General features: G+C 37.4%; 1 protein-coding gene and 1 pseudogene across 6 annotated transcripts in view; one reads left to right on the forward strand and one right to left on the reverse strand.

Moving 5' to 3' along the window:
• Positions 1-970: 970 nt before the first annotated feature.
• Positions 971-18,251, reverse strand: part of NETO2 (neuropilin and tolloid like 2) — a 70,792-nt gene continuing 53,511 nt past the window's right edge. For all 6 annotated transcript variants that reach the window (XM_055552733.1, XM_055552732.1, XM_055552735.1 and 3 more), the window contains exons 8-9: positions 6,838-6,951; positions 971-5,557 (exon numbers count right to left, since the gene is read on the reverse strand). In XM_055552733.1, coding sequence (XP_055408708.1) covers positions 4,977-5,557; positions 6,838-6,951 — 695 coding nt within the window. In that variant the 3' untranslated portion in view covers positions 971-4,976. The remainder of the gene's footprint in view (positions 5,558-6,837; positions 6,952-18,251) is intronic.
• Positions 7,509-15,955, forward strand: LOC129632059 (PDZ and LIM domain protein 1-like; annotated as a pseudogene).

The raw sequence follows: 18,251 nt of genomic DNA on the forward strand, positions 1-18,251 counted from the left end.
ATCCTAGATGAAGTCATCAATGGAAGTATTGAACAAGATTTGAAAAGCATGGTTCAATACCTAGATTTTTGATGGAAATTCCTTCTAGCAAACAGCAGATACTCCAAATATTTCAAGAAGGAATGTACCAGCTCAGTGATCTGCAGGCACCAGATGTTACAGAGTATGACAAAGCTTGGAGGGTGAGACAACTTTTAGATAAGAGCAGTTTCCTGATCCTAAATAACACTAAGATTGCTCTGTGACTATTTGCAGTGATAACTACCCTTCTTTTCTTCTTCTTTGGCTCCTTGATCTGTGTGACTGCACAACTCAAGAGGTTTTGCCTTCCTTTGCTTTCTCCTGAGGGTGCACCTTTCATGAGACCCACACCCCCATCCTCACTAAGCTGTGGCCACGACCGACACATCCTGCACCTCAACAGACAGCGTGTTCTGACAGCCCACTGCACTACGAAAGGCCTCACGGTCACTGCAGTGACTGGAGGCGGCAGCCTGGATCCTGCAGGCAAGCTAAGACTCAGTGTGTCTGTTTTAGTTCTTCCCTTGAAGATTCACTTGAAAACGTAATGATTTTATTTTCTATCATAACTATGATTAGTCTGGACGTGACTGGATAGGAAATGCCAACTTTTCCTGGGAAGGAAATTAGGATTCTTTGCCACTTTTAGAGATTTTGGAAATTGAGGCAAGTAAGGAATCAAAGAACGAGTTTTATTTCCAGTTTAAGGACCAAATTCTTTACTGTGAAGTATCAAATCCAGTAATAAGTTAATACTATATTAATCCATATAAGAAGTCTTATACGGTCTGGAAGTTCACCTCTTAAAGAAAAATCATTGCCTCAGAAGAATATACTCAAGACAGCATATACTAAACATGCACTTCAGTCATTAGTTTCTGGGGCTTTTGTAGTCATTAAGTCAATCACAGAAATATAAGGAAAAGCTGCTTTAAAAAAAGCACATTCAGAATTTTGAGTTTGTTATTAGTAGAGGTATATAAAACATGGACAACTGGTTTTGCAGAAAGCTAAAAAAAGATATCCAAGATCAACCTGTCATATTATTATTTAGCTCACAGCTCAAATCATTCTCCAAACTCAACAAAGAGCACACACACACGTGTTTTAATTTCTAGATTATACACTGTTTCCTTTAGATTCAGAAAAGATCACAAAAGCAAACCAGTGAAAGCTCTTTCTGTCTAGTGTCAAGGCTATAAATAGTTAACAAACATTGTTTATTAAGAATTAAGAGTAATTGTTTTCCAGAATTTGCAGGTGCCAAGGAATCATGGCAACAAAATTGAAGAATAACAAAGTATTACAGGAAAAAAAAGTAAAATATAATGCTTTGGAAAAAAATGTAGAATAAATTACATTTTAAACCAGAATAACTGACAAGCTTACAAGAAACACCTGGGCTGCTGTTTGGAGCGGCTTTTAAAACGTACAGCAAGCAAAAGCAGGGAGACAGCAGAGAGCAAGGGAAGGGTGCTGATTGAGCTCTGAGACATGGGGAACTACCTTCTTTTCTCTGGGCTTCAGTATTCTCATCAATAACACTGGGGCAGATAATCTTTCTTGAATCTTAAAAAAACCCAAATCTCAAGATTCCTTCTGATCATGAACACCATTTTCAAGAAAGCATACTCTCCTTGGATTGAGAATTATTCCTATGATCACAACTAGGCTTTTCCTATCCTGTTCATCAGCTGACACACTCCTGAAACAAGGAAGCATCCTCACCAGACAACAGCACCGCTATAAAAATGTTCAGGCATTTAGGAGGTTGTTTTAATGCCTAATAATCACATGAAACGTGACAGAGACACTGACACAAGCTGTTAACAAGTCCAAGTCAAAGAAGTGTTTCTGATCTCTTTTGTGATTGGAAACGTGGACAAATCCTTTGCTTTTTGTCAAACGTTTCCCCTCACAAAAGGTACATGGCACTTTATTCCTCCATACTTTAGATGCTGGGATTAGTAAGGTTCCTGCAATCTGAGGGCACTTGGGGGTTGACACCCAGCGGTAAATCTGGGATCAACAGCCTAACAGATGTGCTCCTGAGCTGCACACACTCTTCCAGATTCACCTTTTTTGTTCTGTGTTTAACACTGGGCACCATATTCTCTGTGAAGGGTGTAATAACTTCCACAAGACGGCTAAATTTTTTCTTAAATTACTAAAATTTATGGCTTTCACATTAGTAAACAATCTGCAGTTTTTTCACTGATGTCAAAGATGAAAGATTATATATACAGCAATGAGCATTATTCTGGTAATAATGCCTAAAATTTATTAGTTCCATTCTCTTCATATTGTATACTGCCAAATGTTTGACTAAGAAATAAATGCGATCTGATACCACCCACAGCTCAAAGACTAACATATGGCAGTCTCAGGCTGGTGTGGTTACTGATGCTCTGGTTCTTTACTTCTGTCCCTGCAGGTAAACTGATGAGAAACCAGTGTCCCTAGGCCACACTGAGATGTACCTTCACTGGGTTAGTATTTACCATTAAGGCCTCTCTGTGTATTTTTCATTTTCTTTAAATTACAAGGAAATGTCATTCAATATTAAGACCCTCCTTTCTTTAGTTTAAGAGAAAACTAGCCTCTTGCAGGTAAGTTTGAATTTTCTACTATGAAAAACAAAAATTGCTTTAGAAGCAGGAAAATTTAGAAACAATTTTTTTGTCCCAGCTTTACTTTCTTAGTGGTCTGAAACCACTGTGCTGTTTTAATGTTAAATGTCTTCCTTGACGGCTTTGTATTTTGTAGGCCCCTTCATGCCCTTTTAAGAGAGTAGGACACAAATTTCAAAAATAAAAATACAAGTGCTACTTAAGCATACTGTATTATTTACTACTATAGATGTTCAAGATGTATTTGTTTTCTTAATGAATATAGTTTTACATAGGAAATATGATAATTTCCCTTTCACTAAGAATGAGATCACAGTTATTATTATATTAAGGATTTACTAAATATTGTCTGGCATGTTATCTACTAAAATGCCTATTCAACTTAACTACTGAAAGAATTTAGCTATCTAATCTGGCTCTGGTTCATTAGTTCACTGAATACTACATTCATTAAGTCTTTTTACCTTCCCAAGTTGTATTTTTAAAATTGGAAATTATACTGAGTTTTAAAAAAACTTAAGACAATACTATGTGTAAGTTTTCCTATCTTCTGGATAGTATATACTTATTAAAAAATGTGATATAATAAGCATTTTGAAGGAGTATTTTATATATATATATATCACATTTAAGGTCACAGTTTTCATTAATCTGAGAAAATGTAAAGATGTGATATTTTTAACAAGTCATTGAAATCCAGTGAAACTTTAATTTCTCATTTCATGGAAAATTTAACTACAAAAAATATCAAACATGAAAATTTATCTTTTAAATGTCATGCCTGTATTAGTCATAATTCAATAAATGGATTCCTTTCCACATATATCTTAAGATCCTAAATCTCAGTGCTATAAATAATATGATTGAAGAATCTTGTAACAATGTATATTTTAATTATCAGATTTGTGTAGTGATTTAGATCCACAGATACCAGTGAAAAATTTATCATAAACTAAGTGCAATAACAAGAGGAAACAAAAGCTTATGTACACATTACCAAGATTTTTACAATAAATTATAGTGTGCAGTTCCATCACAGCATATTTGTATACAAAGCCGCTACTGTGAACACTGAAAAGAAATCTGTCGTGGAGGTCTTTAACCTTGATTTAATAAAGTTTGTACAGTATCAAATAATATCAAAAGTCTAAAAAAACACAATGATTTTTGTATATCATGTTTATAAATTATTGTTTATATACCATAAGAAAAATAAGGTCAAAAGTGCAGTTTAAAAAAAAGTGGAAACTGTTATTCTTGGTAAGAACTAGAAAAATGTATTGTCCCAAGTAAGAAGCAATCTAAAGGCTTAAACAGTTTCTTAGGCATTTTCCTTTAACTCTCATACAACCTTGGTTACCATATGCTATAGGACAAACCAATACAAAGGGAGTGAAATAACCTTTTTATAAAAATAGGAAACACAGATCTAGTAATGAGTTAACACTGGAAATAAATATGATAGGCCGCCCCCAAAATGAATTAAATGACTTTCACTCACAGGAAAAAATGGGCTATCACTGAATATGATAAAACCTGGGAAATTTCAAAAAATTTTAATTAAGTTTTTAGTCGTAACTGGCAATGGTGCATATATCCCAGGATTATGAAACTTTCTAGTATAATATAACCAAAACAAAATATGACTTAAAGGTGCTAAACCATATCACAGAAAATAAAGGTTAAGGATCTAGTAATTAAAAGGCAGCAGTACGGAAATTACTCAAGAAACAGATGGATGAAACATAATTCTGTGTCTTAACTGGCACTTACAACAGTAACTAGTTATATTTTGACAAATTCTAGAACAAATGCCTATACTGAAATACATGTGAAACATTAACCATTTATATAAGAAACTAAAACGGCAACATTACTGGCTTCTAAAACAAATTAAATTTAGAGAAAAGAAAAAGTAAAAGGAATGTGAAGAAAAATCTTATGTTTAAACTCATTGTGGGATCAAAATTTTGACAGAGCTATATCAATCAGGAACCGTCTTCCTGCTGCTAACACCAGCAGGTTGCTGAGCCTGGCGCAGCACCACCGCTCCCCTCTCCAGATGCTACTATGTAACTGGAGCTTTGTTGCAGGACACTGAGCAAGAGATGCTTATTTTTTGTTTTTTACTGCATGGACTAAGTTTCTTGGTTGGGTTAACATATAGACTGCCTGAGATAATAAAAACTTCACCATTACATTACTGCGAAATGAAGGTCTTTCTAGTTCTGACAGGAGAAAAGGGTTGGCTGTTGAAAACAACATGGATGCTCTGTAGGCTGCATACGTACATACTTAATAATTAACGTCACCTTCAGTAGAAGATTAAAAATCGATGGATATGGATGCTTGTGCAGAATCTTCTCGCCCCCTGACATAGATTTCACAGGGAATCTCCTCCATTACTCTGTCTTCTAGGGCCTGTTCAGGGCACTCATGTGCCTGCTTGAAAGTGTAGCTACTCTTTTTGAAGGTGCTATTAAACGTTTTCATTGGCTGTGGTTGTGCAAAATCGTTTCGGAAAGGAAGTTCCATGGAACTGAGGTTGGTCCTGCTTTGTTTGACGCTGGGTGCCTGTGACCCGCAGTGATGGTCGTGGATGCACCGTGAGGCCGTCGAGGAGCGCCGCGTCTTCTGGTAGCTGTCCAGTTCCTCCGACAGGTCGGCCAGGTCGGCGGACATCTCTTTGTCTCTCAGTGAAAACAGTTCATAATGAGGAGGATCAAATACTTCTTGAAACCCAGTTTTATTAAAAGCAGTTTTGCATGCCATGACCTTTTTTCGAGGCTGTTTCACTTGTACTAAAATAGAAATAATGAGAAGGACCAAGACAATCCCCGACGTAATGCCAATAATTGTTCCGTGAGTTTTAGTGATTTGTTCAAACAGTCCTGCTTTTTTCTTTTCTGCAGAAAGAGAAAGAAAAACATTGAGACTTTGAAAATTCATTCATGATTCCTGTCACAAATTGGCAAAATATTTTTAGGTAAAGCAGAACACCTGGGTCAAATACAACACAGAAAATGCAATTTAAGATTAGGTTTTTAAACAAAATAAAACTAGTATGACTTCTGGTTAAACTAACCAATCATAAGGCAGCCAGACAGACTACAAAAAAAGGAAAGGACTTGGTTCTTTACTCAGAAGGTATGTGAGTACATGGGCTTCCCTGCAGGCTCAGTGGCACACAATCCGCCTGCCAGTGCAGGAGACGCAGGTTTGATCCCTGGGTCAGGAAGATCCCCTGGAGAAGGAGATGGCAACCCACTCCAGTATTCTTGCCTGGAGAATCCCATGGGCAGAGGAGCCTGGTGGGCTACAGTCCACGGGGTCACAAAGAGTCAGACACAACTAAACAACAATAACACGTAAGCACATACAGTTTGCAAATCAGAGTAATACATGAACATAGAAAATGTCAAAACAAAATACTGTTGTTTTATCAAGTTTAGCTTTCTGCTCTATGGCAGATTTGAGTTAACCCAGAGTATTCCTACTGATGGCCATAAGCAAGGAGAACAAAAATGATTCCACTGACCCACTCAGATATGTTTACAACCATGGTCCACTGTTTTTGAATGGTTACCTGAAGATACTTCCTCTCAAGTATTTACGATAGCAATATCATACATTAACTTTCCATAGTTACTTATTGAACTCTTGGGAGAATAGAGGGGAGATAAACTGTAGTACTGAAACAGTGATAACCAGCATTACCCCAAGGCATATTTCTCTTTCAGGGAATATATACTGAAATACAGCATAGGAAATTCATGGAATAAAAAATGCAGTCCTTATAAGGAGTCTGTTTTACACTGTAAGACTGAATCTATCAGTTGAATTTTACTAAATAGTATTTCCATTTAATTTTAAAAAATAAGAATACTGTAGGTTACAATCTACATTATTATGACAATAAGGTATCTTTACAATATAAATGACCATGATTAACTTATGGACAACTTTTAGGTAAAAAATATAGTCTATAAAAATTGCTTTTATTGAGAATAATATTCAGTTTTACCACATGCCAGGGGTCTGTGATTCATTAAGGAGAACATTGATTTTACATGTCTTCATTCTGCCAAAGCAGTTATGCCAAGTACAGTTGTAGAAAAAGAGATTTTCTTCTTAGTGAAAGGCTATGGCCACACCTCTAAGGGCTATCCTTCACCAGCAGACTCACCTTTACAATGATTTTCATCCCAAGGGTATGCACAGTTTTGAATCCCATTACAGACTAAAGAATTATTGATGCACATGTTGCTATGGCAAAAGAAAGTGCTGCCCGTACAGGGAGCTGGAGAAAAAAAGAAAACTTTGTTGCTAAGAAGAGAAAGCATGCAGATGATAACATCCTGATTTATTTTACATTTGCTCTTATAAAGTCAATATCCTATCTCAAAGGCTTTTCTGTGAATATACTCTGTACTACACAAACAATAAGACAAAGGCCCCTATTCTCTAACGCTGACTCATGTAAACTTTTACCAAGGTCGGGCACCAAAAGACTGCTTTTAGTGTAATAACAATATGAATATACGGTCAGCCCTCGGTATCTGTGGGGCGTTGGCTCCAGGGCCCGTGGCCAACACCAACATGTGCAGATGCTCAAGGCCCAGGGCGGCCCCTCGGAATCAGTTACGGAGCGTCACTACCGCAGCATTCACTACTGAAAACGTCATGGTCATTGGACCTGACCTGCACGGTTCAAACTCCTGTTACTCAGGGGTCAACCGCATTTGATACAGGTCTTATGAAACTAGTACACAGAACATTTTTTTCAAAATGTAAAAGAAAATATTAGTGAAGACATGGAGACACTGAACCCTTGTGCTTTGCTGGTAGGAATGTAAAATGGTGCAGCTGCTGCGGTAAATAGTATGGCAAATGGTAAATAGTTCTCAAAAATTTATATAGATTACTATAAGCTCCAGCATTTCCACTTCTAGGTATATAGTCTTAAGAACTGAAGGCAGAGACTCAGATACTTGCTGTTCACTGCAGCAATATAATGCAGAGGGGCCAAAAGGTGAAAGCAACCCAAGAGTCTGTTGAAGGATGAATGGATGACCACAGACAAAATAAAAAAGCACTCTTTGGAATTAAAAAAAAAAGTTTTTAAACAGTAGACATATAGAATATATGCCATTGAATTTCGTATTTGGTATAATTCTTTAAAAATCCTTAACGGTCTCAAAGCTTATCACAAGGACAATAAGTATTAGATACAGAAATAAGCTGTTAGATGGACAGAAAAGCCAATGAAGATGTATCGTGGTATTTTAGTCAATTACAAAATTAGCAGGTGTACCCACTTCTGTTGTGACATAGATGTCATAAAACTGTATCACACAAATGTGTGTACTTTAAAATATAACAGATGTCCTAAAGAATATATAGTATTTTTACATTCCTCATTTCTAAAAACTGGAGTTTTCTGTTGTTTAATTATCATACCACAATTCTATTATATACTAGATCATATTACACATTGAGCTCTTATTTTACCTATTTTATCCAGTTCACAAGTGGGAATACAAGGAAGCTGTTTTCAAGACAAAGTGAGTAAAGTTATAAACAGCATTGTACTCTGATTTTCTGAGTCAAACTATTATTTGTTCTTATAGTTTATCAACAAAACATTATGTGACAGTACCTTGATGGCTCTTCACAGCTTCAAAAGTGGCAAAAAGCCAGGTTTCCTGCTCAGTGTTTCTTACTGATTGAATAGTGAGTGGAAAGTACCCTTTTTTTCCCCTTTAATCATAGAGTTCTTTATAACTGCTCTCCACATTATTTAAAGCAATTAGAAAGCAGTGCAAGCAATGATATTGTCAGCTTTTGTTTTGTAGAAATGCGAGTTATATTTAAAATCACAAATGTATTAAGCTTTATGGATTTTCAGTGGACAAGCATAACTGTTCATGATGAGAATGCAAGTATCAGTTATTGACATGGGTTGCTAATGACATGCTTCAATTCTAAACTATATAAAACAGCTGAATTACATAAATAAAGGACAAAGAGAATAGCGAAAACACTGCCAGTTATGAACTGCTCTCTGCTTGCAGCCTGAGGACTTTCTCCTTTCCCCTGTACTCACTGCTAGGTCATGTGCAGGAGAGGGGAGGGGGCTGCCATTCTAGCTTCCCTCTACTTCTGATGAGATGTGGCAATGATGCTGAGAGATGGTTCTGTCCTTCAACTAAGCCTGCAGGGGACCTAGGGCAATATGTCACTGAAAATCACATTATGGATTTATTCTAACAAAAATATCTTCTGCTGCTTTCACAGTTTTAGTCCTGGAAATTACGTTCCTAAAGCCATTCCCTTTCTTAAAGAATAAGGTATATATTAGAACTCAGTGCTTGGGAAGAAGTCAAACAAATCCTGGTTGCTATTCTGTATTATGCATTTTGGCCAGGTTGTACTATTTTAGTCACATCTGCAGTCTACAGTCAATGAATAGATAGGAAGTGAACCTCTTATGCAGAATTAATGCATTTATATAAATCTCCTGGGAAATATTTTCATGGATGGATTCATAGTAATTACAAACCATTAACAGTTTAGAGTTAATACAAGGAAATCAAACCTCAGGGAAATCAAACCAGTCAATTCTAAAAGAAATCAATCCTGAATATTCATTGAAAGGACTGATGCTGAAGCTCCAATACTTTGGCCATCTGATGCGAAGAGCTGATTCATTGGAAAAGACCCTTGATGCTGGGAAGGATGGAGGGCAGGAGGAAAAGCAGGCAACAGAGGATGAGATGGTTGGGTGGCATCACTGACTCAATGGACAAGAGTTTGAGCAAACTCCAGGAGATGGTGAAGGACAGGGAAGCCTGGTGTGCTGCAGTCCATGGGGTGGCAAAAGCTCAGATACAACTTAGCAACTAAACAACAGTTTGGAGAATAACAAAAGAGAGTTAACAATGTGAATTAATGACAAGTATGTGAAAAGAATACTGAAGCTCTCAAATGTGCTTATCAAGTGGACATTTTAAAATGGAAACTTTTGTTTTATCAGCGTTCACAAAATTCTTTTCTTTTGATCACACACATTTTTTTTGGAGGGGTGTTTTCTTTTTGTTCTTGGGTAGTAAAGCTACCCTTGGGATATGGAGTTAAGCCCACTGTAGCCTTCAATTAGTCTGAACTTTAATGATTAGTATAAACATAGCACTTGAAGGAGGTTTGTCACCTCTTTACTTAAAAAAAAAAAAAAAAGAGAAATCATTAGTTTTACAGAGAAAATAACTAAAACACATTAGATGAGAACTTTACATATAAGATTCAGACCACTGCTACCCAAAATAAATATAATGTGAGTCAAGAATGAGAGCAAGTAGCCATATTAGTCTTTAAAAAGAAACAGGTGGAATTAATTCTACTGACTGTTGTTTAGTCTTTAAGTCCTATCTGATTCTTTTGTGATCCCATGGACTATAGCCAGCCAGGCTCCTCTGTCCAGGTGATATCCTGGGCAAGAACACTGGAGTGGGTTGCCATTTCCTTCTCCAGGGAAATCTTCCTGGGCCAGGGATGCAACCTGTGGCTCCTGCATTAGCAGGTGTATTCTTTACCTCTGAGTCATCAGGGAAGCCACTGATAGTTTATTTAACCTAATGTATTTGTGCAGAAAGTTAATACAGCAGGACCAAGGCTGCTACCTTTAGAAGGGTCTGTGTGAAAGGCTGGCCCTTAGCTGGCATCGGGAAACGGCTTTCCTCCATTCCCTGACTGACAAGGGTAGTTCGTGGTGCCTAGTTTGTGTTAATATCATTTATGCCAAATATTAACAACTGCTTTCCTTCTGTGAGTCTAGAATTTTGGTATATTCAAGGCAGAGAGTGCCTATGTGAACAGTCCCCAGTAAAAACCCTGGGTGCTGAATCTCTAAAGTTGGCTTTTCTGGGCAGAAATATTGAACAGGTTACTATATTTTTTGGTTGTTGGAGAAATGAACATGTTCAGTGTGCCCCTCCTAGGAGGGGTGAGCATAATCCCTGTGAAAGGATTTCTCCAAACTCAAAGGCAGTCTTTTCCCTTTCACTGTAATAGTCTTAGCTGTTAAAATGAATATATGCTGGTCCTAGAAATCACCTCACATATGGGTGGTGCTGTGGAAACCTGAAACAATATCCAAAATGCTATCATTTTAACATGTAATCAATATAAAACATTATTAAGAACATATTTTACATTCTTATTTCACACCAAGTCTTTGAAATCTGGTATATATTTCTGTAACTGTAGCCCATTTCGGTGTAGGCTGGCTGCACCAGTGCTCACCGGCCACACACGGCTGCTGGACCCTGTCCTGGGCAGCGTGGGTACAGATGCTGGGAGTACAGGCACTGAGGAGAAAGTAAGAGGGCTAAAAGGTTTTCCTGCTAACTACGCCCTTGTGTCAAGTGCTGACTTGCAGTTACTTGAAACAATGAAACAACCTTTGTTGGGTTGCTTTTTATTTTTCAAGCTTGAAAGTTTTCAAAATAAAACACTTTTTAGAAACAAACTGAGGTCGTATCTATAGGTCAAAAGGAAGCAACAGCGCAGTCCACTTGTGGCAAACACCACACTGAACTCTTGACTCCCCACTGCCTGAAGAATTCACTACACTCAAAGTAACTCACCATTCCCTCCTTTTATCTGTTCAATTTTCCTTTTCCAAGTCAGTGAGGCCCCAGGTTTTAAGTACCTCTGAGTCACTCTCTTGTGACTTTGCGTCCTTGTGGAGTGTGTCTCCACAACTCTTCTTTCAACTCATTGTTACTGCTTTGATTCAGAACTTCCTGGTTTCCCACCTCAACCATGGAAGTAACCTCCTAAATAGCCTCCATGCCCCAATAAAAACATAGCTCTTTTTTTAGAATAACATCCTTCAAAAGTCCCCAATGCCTTTAACATGAAGTCTAACTTCAGCCTTTAGCTTAAAGGTCTTCAAGCTCTAGCTTTAATCTACCATTCCTGGTTCATTTCTCTGTTCTCTCCCACTACTTCCTGTGGCCCAAATTAGCTCTGGTTCTATACCTTTTCCATTACAGCAACTCTGTTTGAAAATAACAACCTCACTTAATATTTCTACCTTGTAAAAAATCAACCTACCCTCAAGGATAAACTTAAAGGACCTTTCTGCAAGGACTACTTGCCCATATACAATATTGCAGAAGTAACCTGGATATTTAATAAGAAAGCACTTTGTTTTCTGTCTTCAATGGTCTTTGTTGTAGTCAATTCTATATTTATTTTATTTGCATATATGTCACTTCACTTAAGTGACTGTAAGATCCTTTAGGACAGTGATTGTATCATCCATTTTTGTATCTTCATAGTGAACACTCCATATGGTAAAAGTTAAATGAATGGAAGGCAGGTAGGAAGGCTGGTTGGCTAAATTAACTTCATAATCCAACTGACCATCTGGCAATTCAAAAAGATCTTAGAAGAGCTCAGCTATAATAAAGCCTGTATATGGTCACATACAACATGATTTTAACACAGAATCCAGGGAGTACTAATATAATACCTTGAAATTATAACTAAAGGGTAAAATTATCAATTCCCACATTTCTCAAGAAAAATAACTGATAATATCTTACTAGTGTACTGAAATATGTATTAACTTTGAAGTTGCAGAAATCATATAGGTTACCATTATACCATATTCATCAGTCAGGATACAAAATATCTTTGTCGCATAAGGACAACAGATAAAATATGCCACTTATTTTAAAAAATATATATAATGTGAACATATACATGTAATTATATCCAGGAAGTTTGGGTGAATTTTCATATGCCAACTTTCTTCATTCAGGAGATGACTGTGAGGAAAGCAACCTGTTAAACAGGCTAATCAGTCCTGCCTAAATGTACATTAAAGTTAAGGGCCATTCAAAACCAAGTCAAAACCAAGTCACACGACGGTGTGAAAGCAGTTTTTTGTCAAAGCTAATGCAATATGATCTGTACTTATAAGCAAAGTCAACAAAATAATTATTAGGAACTACTGATAAGTCACTTATACTTTTATAGGAGATCCCAAAAAGGAACCATTTTGCCTTGTGAGGATTAATTCATCTGAATTAACAAGTTTCCCTGGAGTCTACCTGCAGTCTAGGAGACCCGGCTTGGATTCCTGGGTCAGGAAGATCCCTTGGAGAAGGGAATGGCAACCCACTCCAGTATTCTTGCCTGGTGAATTCCATGGATAGAGGAGCCTTGTGGGTTACAGCCCATGGGGTCACAAAGAGTTGGACATGACTGAGCAACTAAAACACACACACACATATCAAGTTTTTAAGGGAAGAATTCTAAAATCTGTTCTCAAAGTTTCTCCACTTATAAGCTGGGTCTATGTATCTACACATGAACTACAACATCCTTTAATGTGAAAAAGCTCCCACATGCTCATAAAATAATAAAGACAGCTTTAAAGACTTTAGCAATCAGAAAAAAGATAAAATCTCCTTTGTAATCAGAAGGAAGATGTCTAAAGAATATATTGTAATCACAAGGAAGATGTCTGAAGAATATATACACAGAAGGAAATGCAAATGTGTCACTACAAAAATCAACTAAGCACAAAAGACTGTAATGATGGAAATGAGGGATAACAAAGCTGTAAGGCATACAGAAATCAATAGCAAAATTGTAGAAGTCTTTCCTTAGTAGCTACTTTAAATGTAAATGGATTAAACGTTCCATTCAAAAGGCAGAGATTAGCAGAAAAGGAAAAAAACAACCAAGATCCAATTATATGATGTTCTGTAAGAGATTCACTTTAGATCCAGAGACATAATTAGGTTGAAAGTAAAAGAACAGAGAAAGATATTCCATGCAAATAGACACCAAAGAGAACTGGGATGGTGATATAAATACAGGTGCGTATCAGAGATATTGCTGGTTTGGCCTCAGACTACCACCATGAAGCAATTATTCAAGGACTCACATGAATTTTTTGGTTTCCCAGTGCATATAAAAGTTACATTTATATTTTACTGTAGACTATTAAGTGCACAAGTAGTATCACATCTAAAAAACTCAATGTACATACCTTAATTTAAAAACATCTTACTGCTAAAAAATGCTAACCATCATCTAAGCAAGTCTTTTACAACAGTAACATCAACAATCACTGATGACCATAAACAATAATAGTGAAAATGTTCGAAGTACTGTGAGAATTATCAAAGTGTGACAGAGAGACATGAAGTGAGCAACTGTTAGAAAAATGCAGCCAGTAGATTTTTCAGCACAGGGCTGCCATAGGGTTTACCCAGCGGCTCAGCAGGAACGAATCTGCCTGCAATGCCAGAGATGTGGGAGACACAGGTTTGATTTCTGGTCGGGAAGATCCCTTGAGGAGTAAATGGAAACCCATTCCAGTACTCTTGCCAGGAAAACACCATGGATAGAGGAGCCTGGTGGGCTATAGTCCAGGTTGCAAAGAGTCAGACGTGACTGAGTAACTGAACACATACAGGGTTGCCACAAACCTTCAATTTGTAAAAAATGCAGTATCTGTTAAGATATGCCTGTATCAGACAAAAACAGACTTTAAGTCAAAACTGTTACAAATGACAAAGAAGGACACTGGACCTTGATAAAAGGGTCAATTCACCAAGAAGATATAATAATTATAAACATATATGGACCAAAAATCAGAGCCCTAAAATATAAGAAGTAAACATTGTTAGAATTTAAGGGAGAATTAAGACAGTTCTATGATAAAAGTTGGAGACATCAACACTCTACTTTCAATAATGAATAAAACCATACAGAAGATGAATAAGGAGGGAATTCCCTGGTGGTCTAGTGGTTAGGACTCTGCACTCTTCACTGCCCAGGGCCCAGGTTCAGTCTCTCATTAGGGAACTAAGATCCCACAAGCTGTGAGGGCCACACCCTCAAAAGACCAATAAGGAAATGAAGGACTTGAACAGTACTATAAACCAGTTGAACCTAACAGACATAAAAACCCCACCTGACAACAGCAGAAGATATTTTTCTCAAGTGCACATGGAACATTCTCTAGGACAGACCATATGTTAGGCCACACAAAGTCTTAATTTTAAAAGATTGATATCATACAAAGTATCTTTTCCAATCACAGTGAAATGAAACTAGAAACCAGTAATAGAAGGAAAACTGAAAAATTTACAAATATGTGGAAATTACACTACACACTCTTAACCAACATTTCAAAGAAGATATCACAAGGGAAATTAGAAAATACCTTGAGACAAATGAAAATACAACATATGAAACTTATAGAAAGCAGTGAAAGCAGTGATAAGAAGGAAATTTAAAGCCATAATGCCTACATTTAAAAAAGGAGACAATAAAGGAGAAAGACTTCAAATCATAGAGAACCAGAAAAAGTAGAGCAAACTAGGTGCTCCTCATTTCCCAAGTCATTCCTGGAATCAAGGCTGCAATAGCTAATGTATGTGCTGGAGATGGAACCACAGCCACTGATGGGGAAAATACCAGCAATATGTCGTACTTAGAAGCTCAGAACAAAATCAAGGGCTGCACAGACAACATGACTCTCACAGTAGCAACAGAACAGAAATATGATCTCCTCTGGTGACATAGGAAGGGAAACATCACTCATACAAGATGAATTAGCCTCTGAACCCCAAGAGATCCTACACACAGGAAGCGCCCCAAACCAGAGTTCTGCCCTTTACCACCTCACCTTCCTCCAGCTCTTCCCCAGGGTCATCACAAACCAGTGCAACAACCCAGTTAGCTTCTACTCTGAAAATATCTAAAACTTTAACAACACCTTGGAGTCAAAGAGCAGCCAGCAGGCAGATGCACGCAGAGCTTTATACCATTCTCAGCTTCCAAGCAGACTTGTCTTTGGCAAAGAATCTGAAGTTTACAAGATGCTTCTGGAGAAAAAGGAGTTAAATGAGCCTCTGAGACAGCCCACTTCATTCCTGGTTTTGCAGGAAATCCTGGAGTCCGAGGAGACAGGGGATCCCAACAAGCCCCCAGGACTCAGAAGTGTTAAGGCTCCAGTCACCAAAGTGGCTACATTAACTAGAAATGCCCAGAAGCCGCTCATGTATGACAAACACGGCACCGGCATAGTCAGTGTGTTTGTGAAGCTGCGGGACCGCCACCGCCACCCTGAGTGTTACGTGTGTACCAACTACGGCACCAATCTGAAACAGAAGGGTCATTTCTTTGTGGAGGATCAGATCTACTGTGGAAAGCACGCCCAGGAGCGAGCCACTCCACCAGAGGGCTACGCTGTGATCACCGTGCTCCCCGAATGAGCCAGCAGTTCTGTACTCAGTGCTGTTTTCCACATGGCCTCTGCTGCATCTTGTCCTCTGAAAGCTGTGGCCTCTCTCTTCCAAATTCTCACTTATGTTGGTTTTATCACTGATTGTTAAATTTCACATCCCCCTCCGTGCTACGTGACTCATGCTGGCTGTGTGACGCCTGCTTTTACAATTAAAGGAAGACAGCCTTGTTCAGTGTCCCCTTGCCAGCATCACTGTCCTCTCGTCCCCTCCATTCATTTCTGCTGCAAATGGACATCAGCCAAATTTGAACCAAATTTAATGTCTGACAATGATTTTGACTTTACTCAATAAATTAACAAACTCCCCAAACTCAAAAGTTCCATGTCTTTGTCAGAAGGATTAAAATATAAAGATTAGAGATAAATAAAAGAGAGGGGGAAAAAACTGGAGAAAATAAAAAACACCAATCATGGCCCTTTGAAAAGATCAACAAACTAGGCAGACTTTTAGATACAATGACTAAGGAAAAGATTAAAGACTCAAATTACTAAAATTAGAAATGCAAGTTGGGACATCAGTATAAATTTTACATATATAAAAAGGATTAGAAAAGAATACTAAGAACAGTTTGTATACCAAAAAAAGGCTAACTTAGATGAAACAGACAAATTCCTAGAAACACACAATCTACCAAAACTGACAAAAAGGAAAAAAGACCTCACGAGATTTCTAAACAGCAAGGAGACTGAATCAGTAATCAAACATGTTTCAACGAAGTAAAGCCCTAGATGAGATGCCTTCTTTATCAAACACATAAGAAAAATTAACAACAATCCTCAAAGTCTTCCAAAAAGTTGAAGAGGAAAGATCAATTCTTACTCATTTATTGGCCAGCATTACTTTGATATCAAAGCCGGACAAAGAAACAACAAGAAAACAAAACTACAGACCAATATCCCAACATCCCTTATGAATATCAATGCAAAAATCCTCAATAAAATACTAGCACTGAATTAAGCAACATTTTAATGTGAGGAACAAGTGGGATATAAGGATAGTTTAACATATAAAAATCAATTAATGTAATACACCTCAATAATAGAATGAAGGAGGAAAAACTCACATGATCAACTCATGTGAATCAGAAAAAGCATTTGACAAAATTCAACACCATTTCATAATTGAAAAAAACCTCAATAAAGCAGGAATACAAGACCATTTTTTCAATATGATAAAGGCTATCTATGAAAACCCCACAGTTAGCTTCATACTCAATGGTAAAGGTAGAAAGTTTTCCCCCTAAAATCAGGAACAAGACAAGAATGTCTGTTTTCATTTCTGTTTAATATAGTGTACTAGCCAGAGCAATTAGGTAGGAAAAGGAAACAAAAGCACTCAAATTGGAAGGGAAACTGTAAAGTTATCTCTGTTGGCAGATGACATGATCTTATAAATAGCAACCTTAAAAGGACCACAACACAGACATACATTCAGAGCAAATAAACTAATTCAGCAAAACTGTAGGATACAAAAACCAACAAAAATTAGTTACATATCTATACACTAGTAAGGAACAAATGATGATGCAATCCACAGGTTCATTGTGATTCCTATCAAAATTCCACAAGTATTTTTTGCAGAACAGAAAAATTTATTGTAAGATTCATGGAATCTCAAGGGACCCTGAATAGTTAAAGTTGAAAAAGAACAGAGTTGGAAGATTCTTCTTAAGTTCAAAACTTACTACAAAGCTACAGTAATCAAAGTAACTGGCATTAGGATAGACAAATAGATCAATGGAATAAAGAGCCTCTAAATAAACTGTCACATGTATTAACATATGGTCAACTGATTTTTTTGACAAGGGTTATAAGATGATTAAAAGGGGAAAGGACAGTCTTTTTAAGAAATGGTTCTGGAAAGCTGTATATTCACATGCAAAAGAATGAAGGTGAAGAAATTAATTTGAAATGAATCAAAGACCTAAATTTAAGAGTGAAAACTATAAAATTTTTAAAAGAAAACATGGAGACAGTCAGTTTAATGATGGTTCAAGTGCTCCCTCTGTCTCTTCCTTCAGTCTACAACCAGTAAAACATCCATAACTCAACTCTGCCCAACAGACCAGGATGTTGGAGAATTGCGCATGTCTATACCTAAAGGTGGGTGCAATGGAACACCGACAGGAGGTGGAATCCAGGCCGTGGCAGAATCACTGCCTGCACCACTTTGCTGCTACGGCGGAGCCAGCAATCCCAGAGAAGCTGGTGGCAGCAGGGGAGGTGGTCCTCGTACCACCAGCCTTTTGGCTGCAGTGGCACTC

Source organism: Bubalus kerabau, chromosome 17 (assembly GCF_029407905.1).
Source record: "Bubalus kerabau isolate K-KA32 ecotype Philippines breed swamp buffalo chromosome 17, PCC_UOA_SB_1v2, whole genome shotgun sequence".
In the NCBI taxonomy this organism is placed as follows: Eukaryota; Metazoa; Chordata; class Mammalia; order Artiodactyla; family Bovidae; genus Bubalus; species Bubalus kerabau.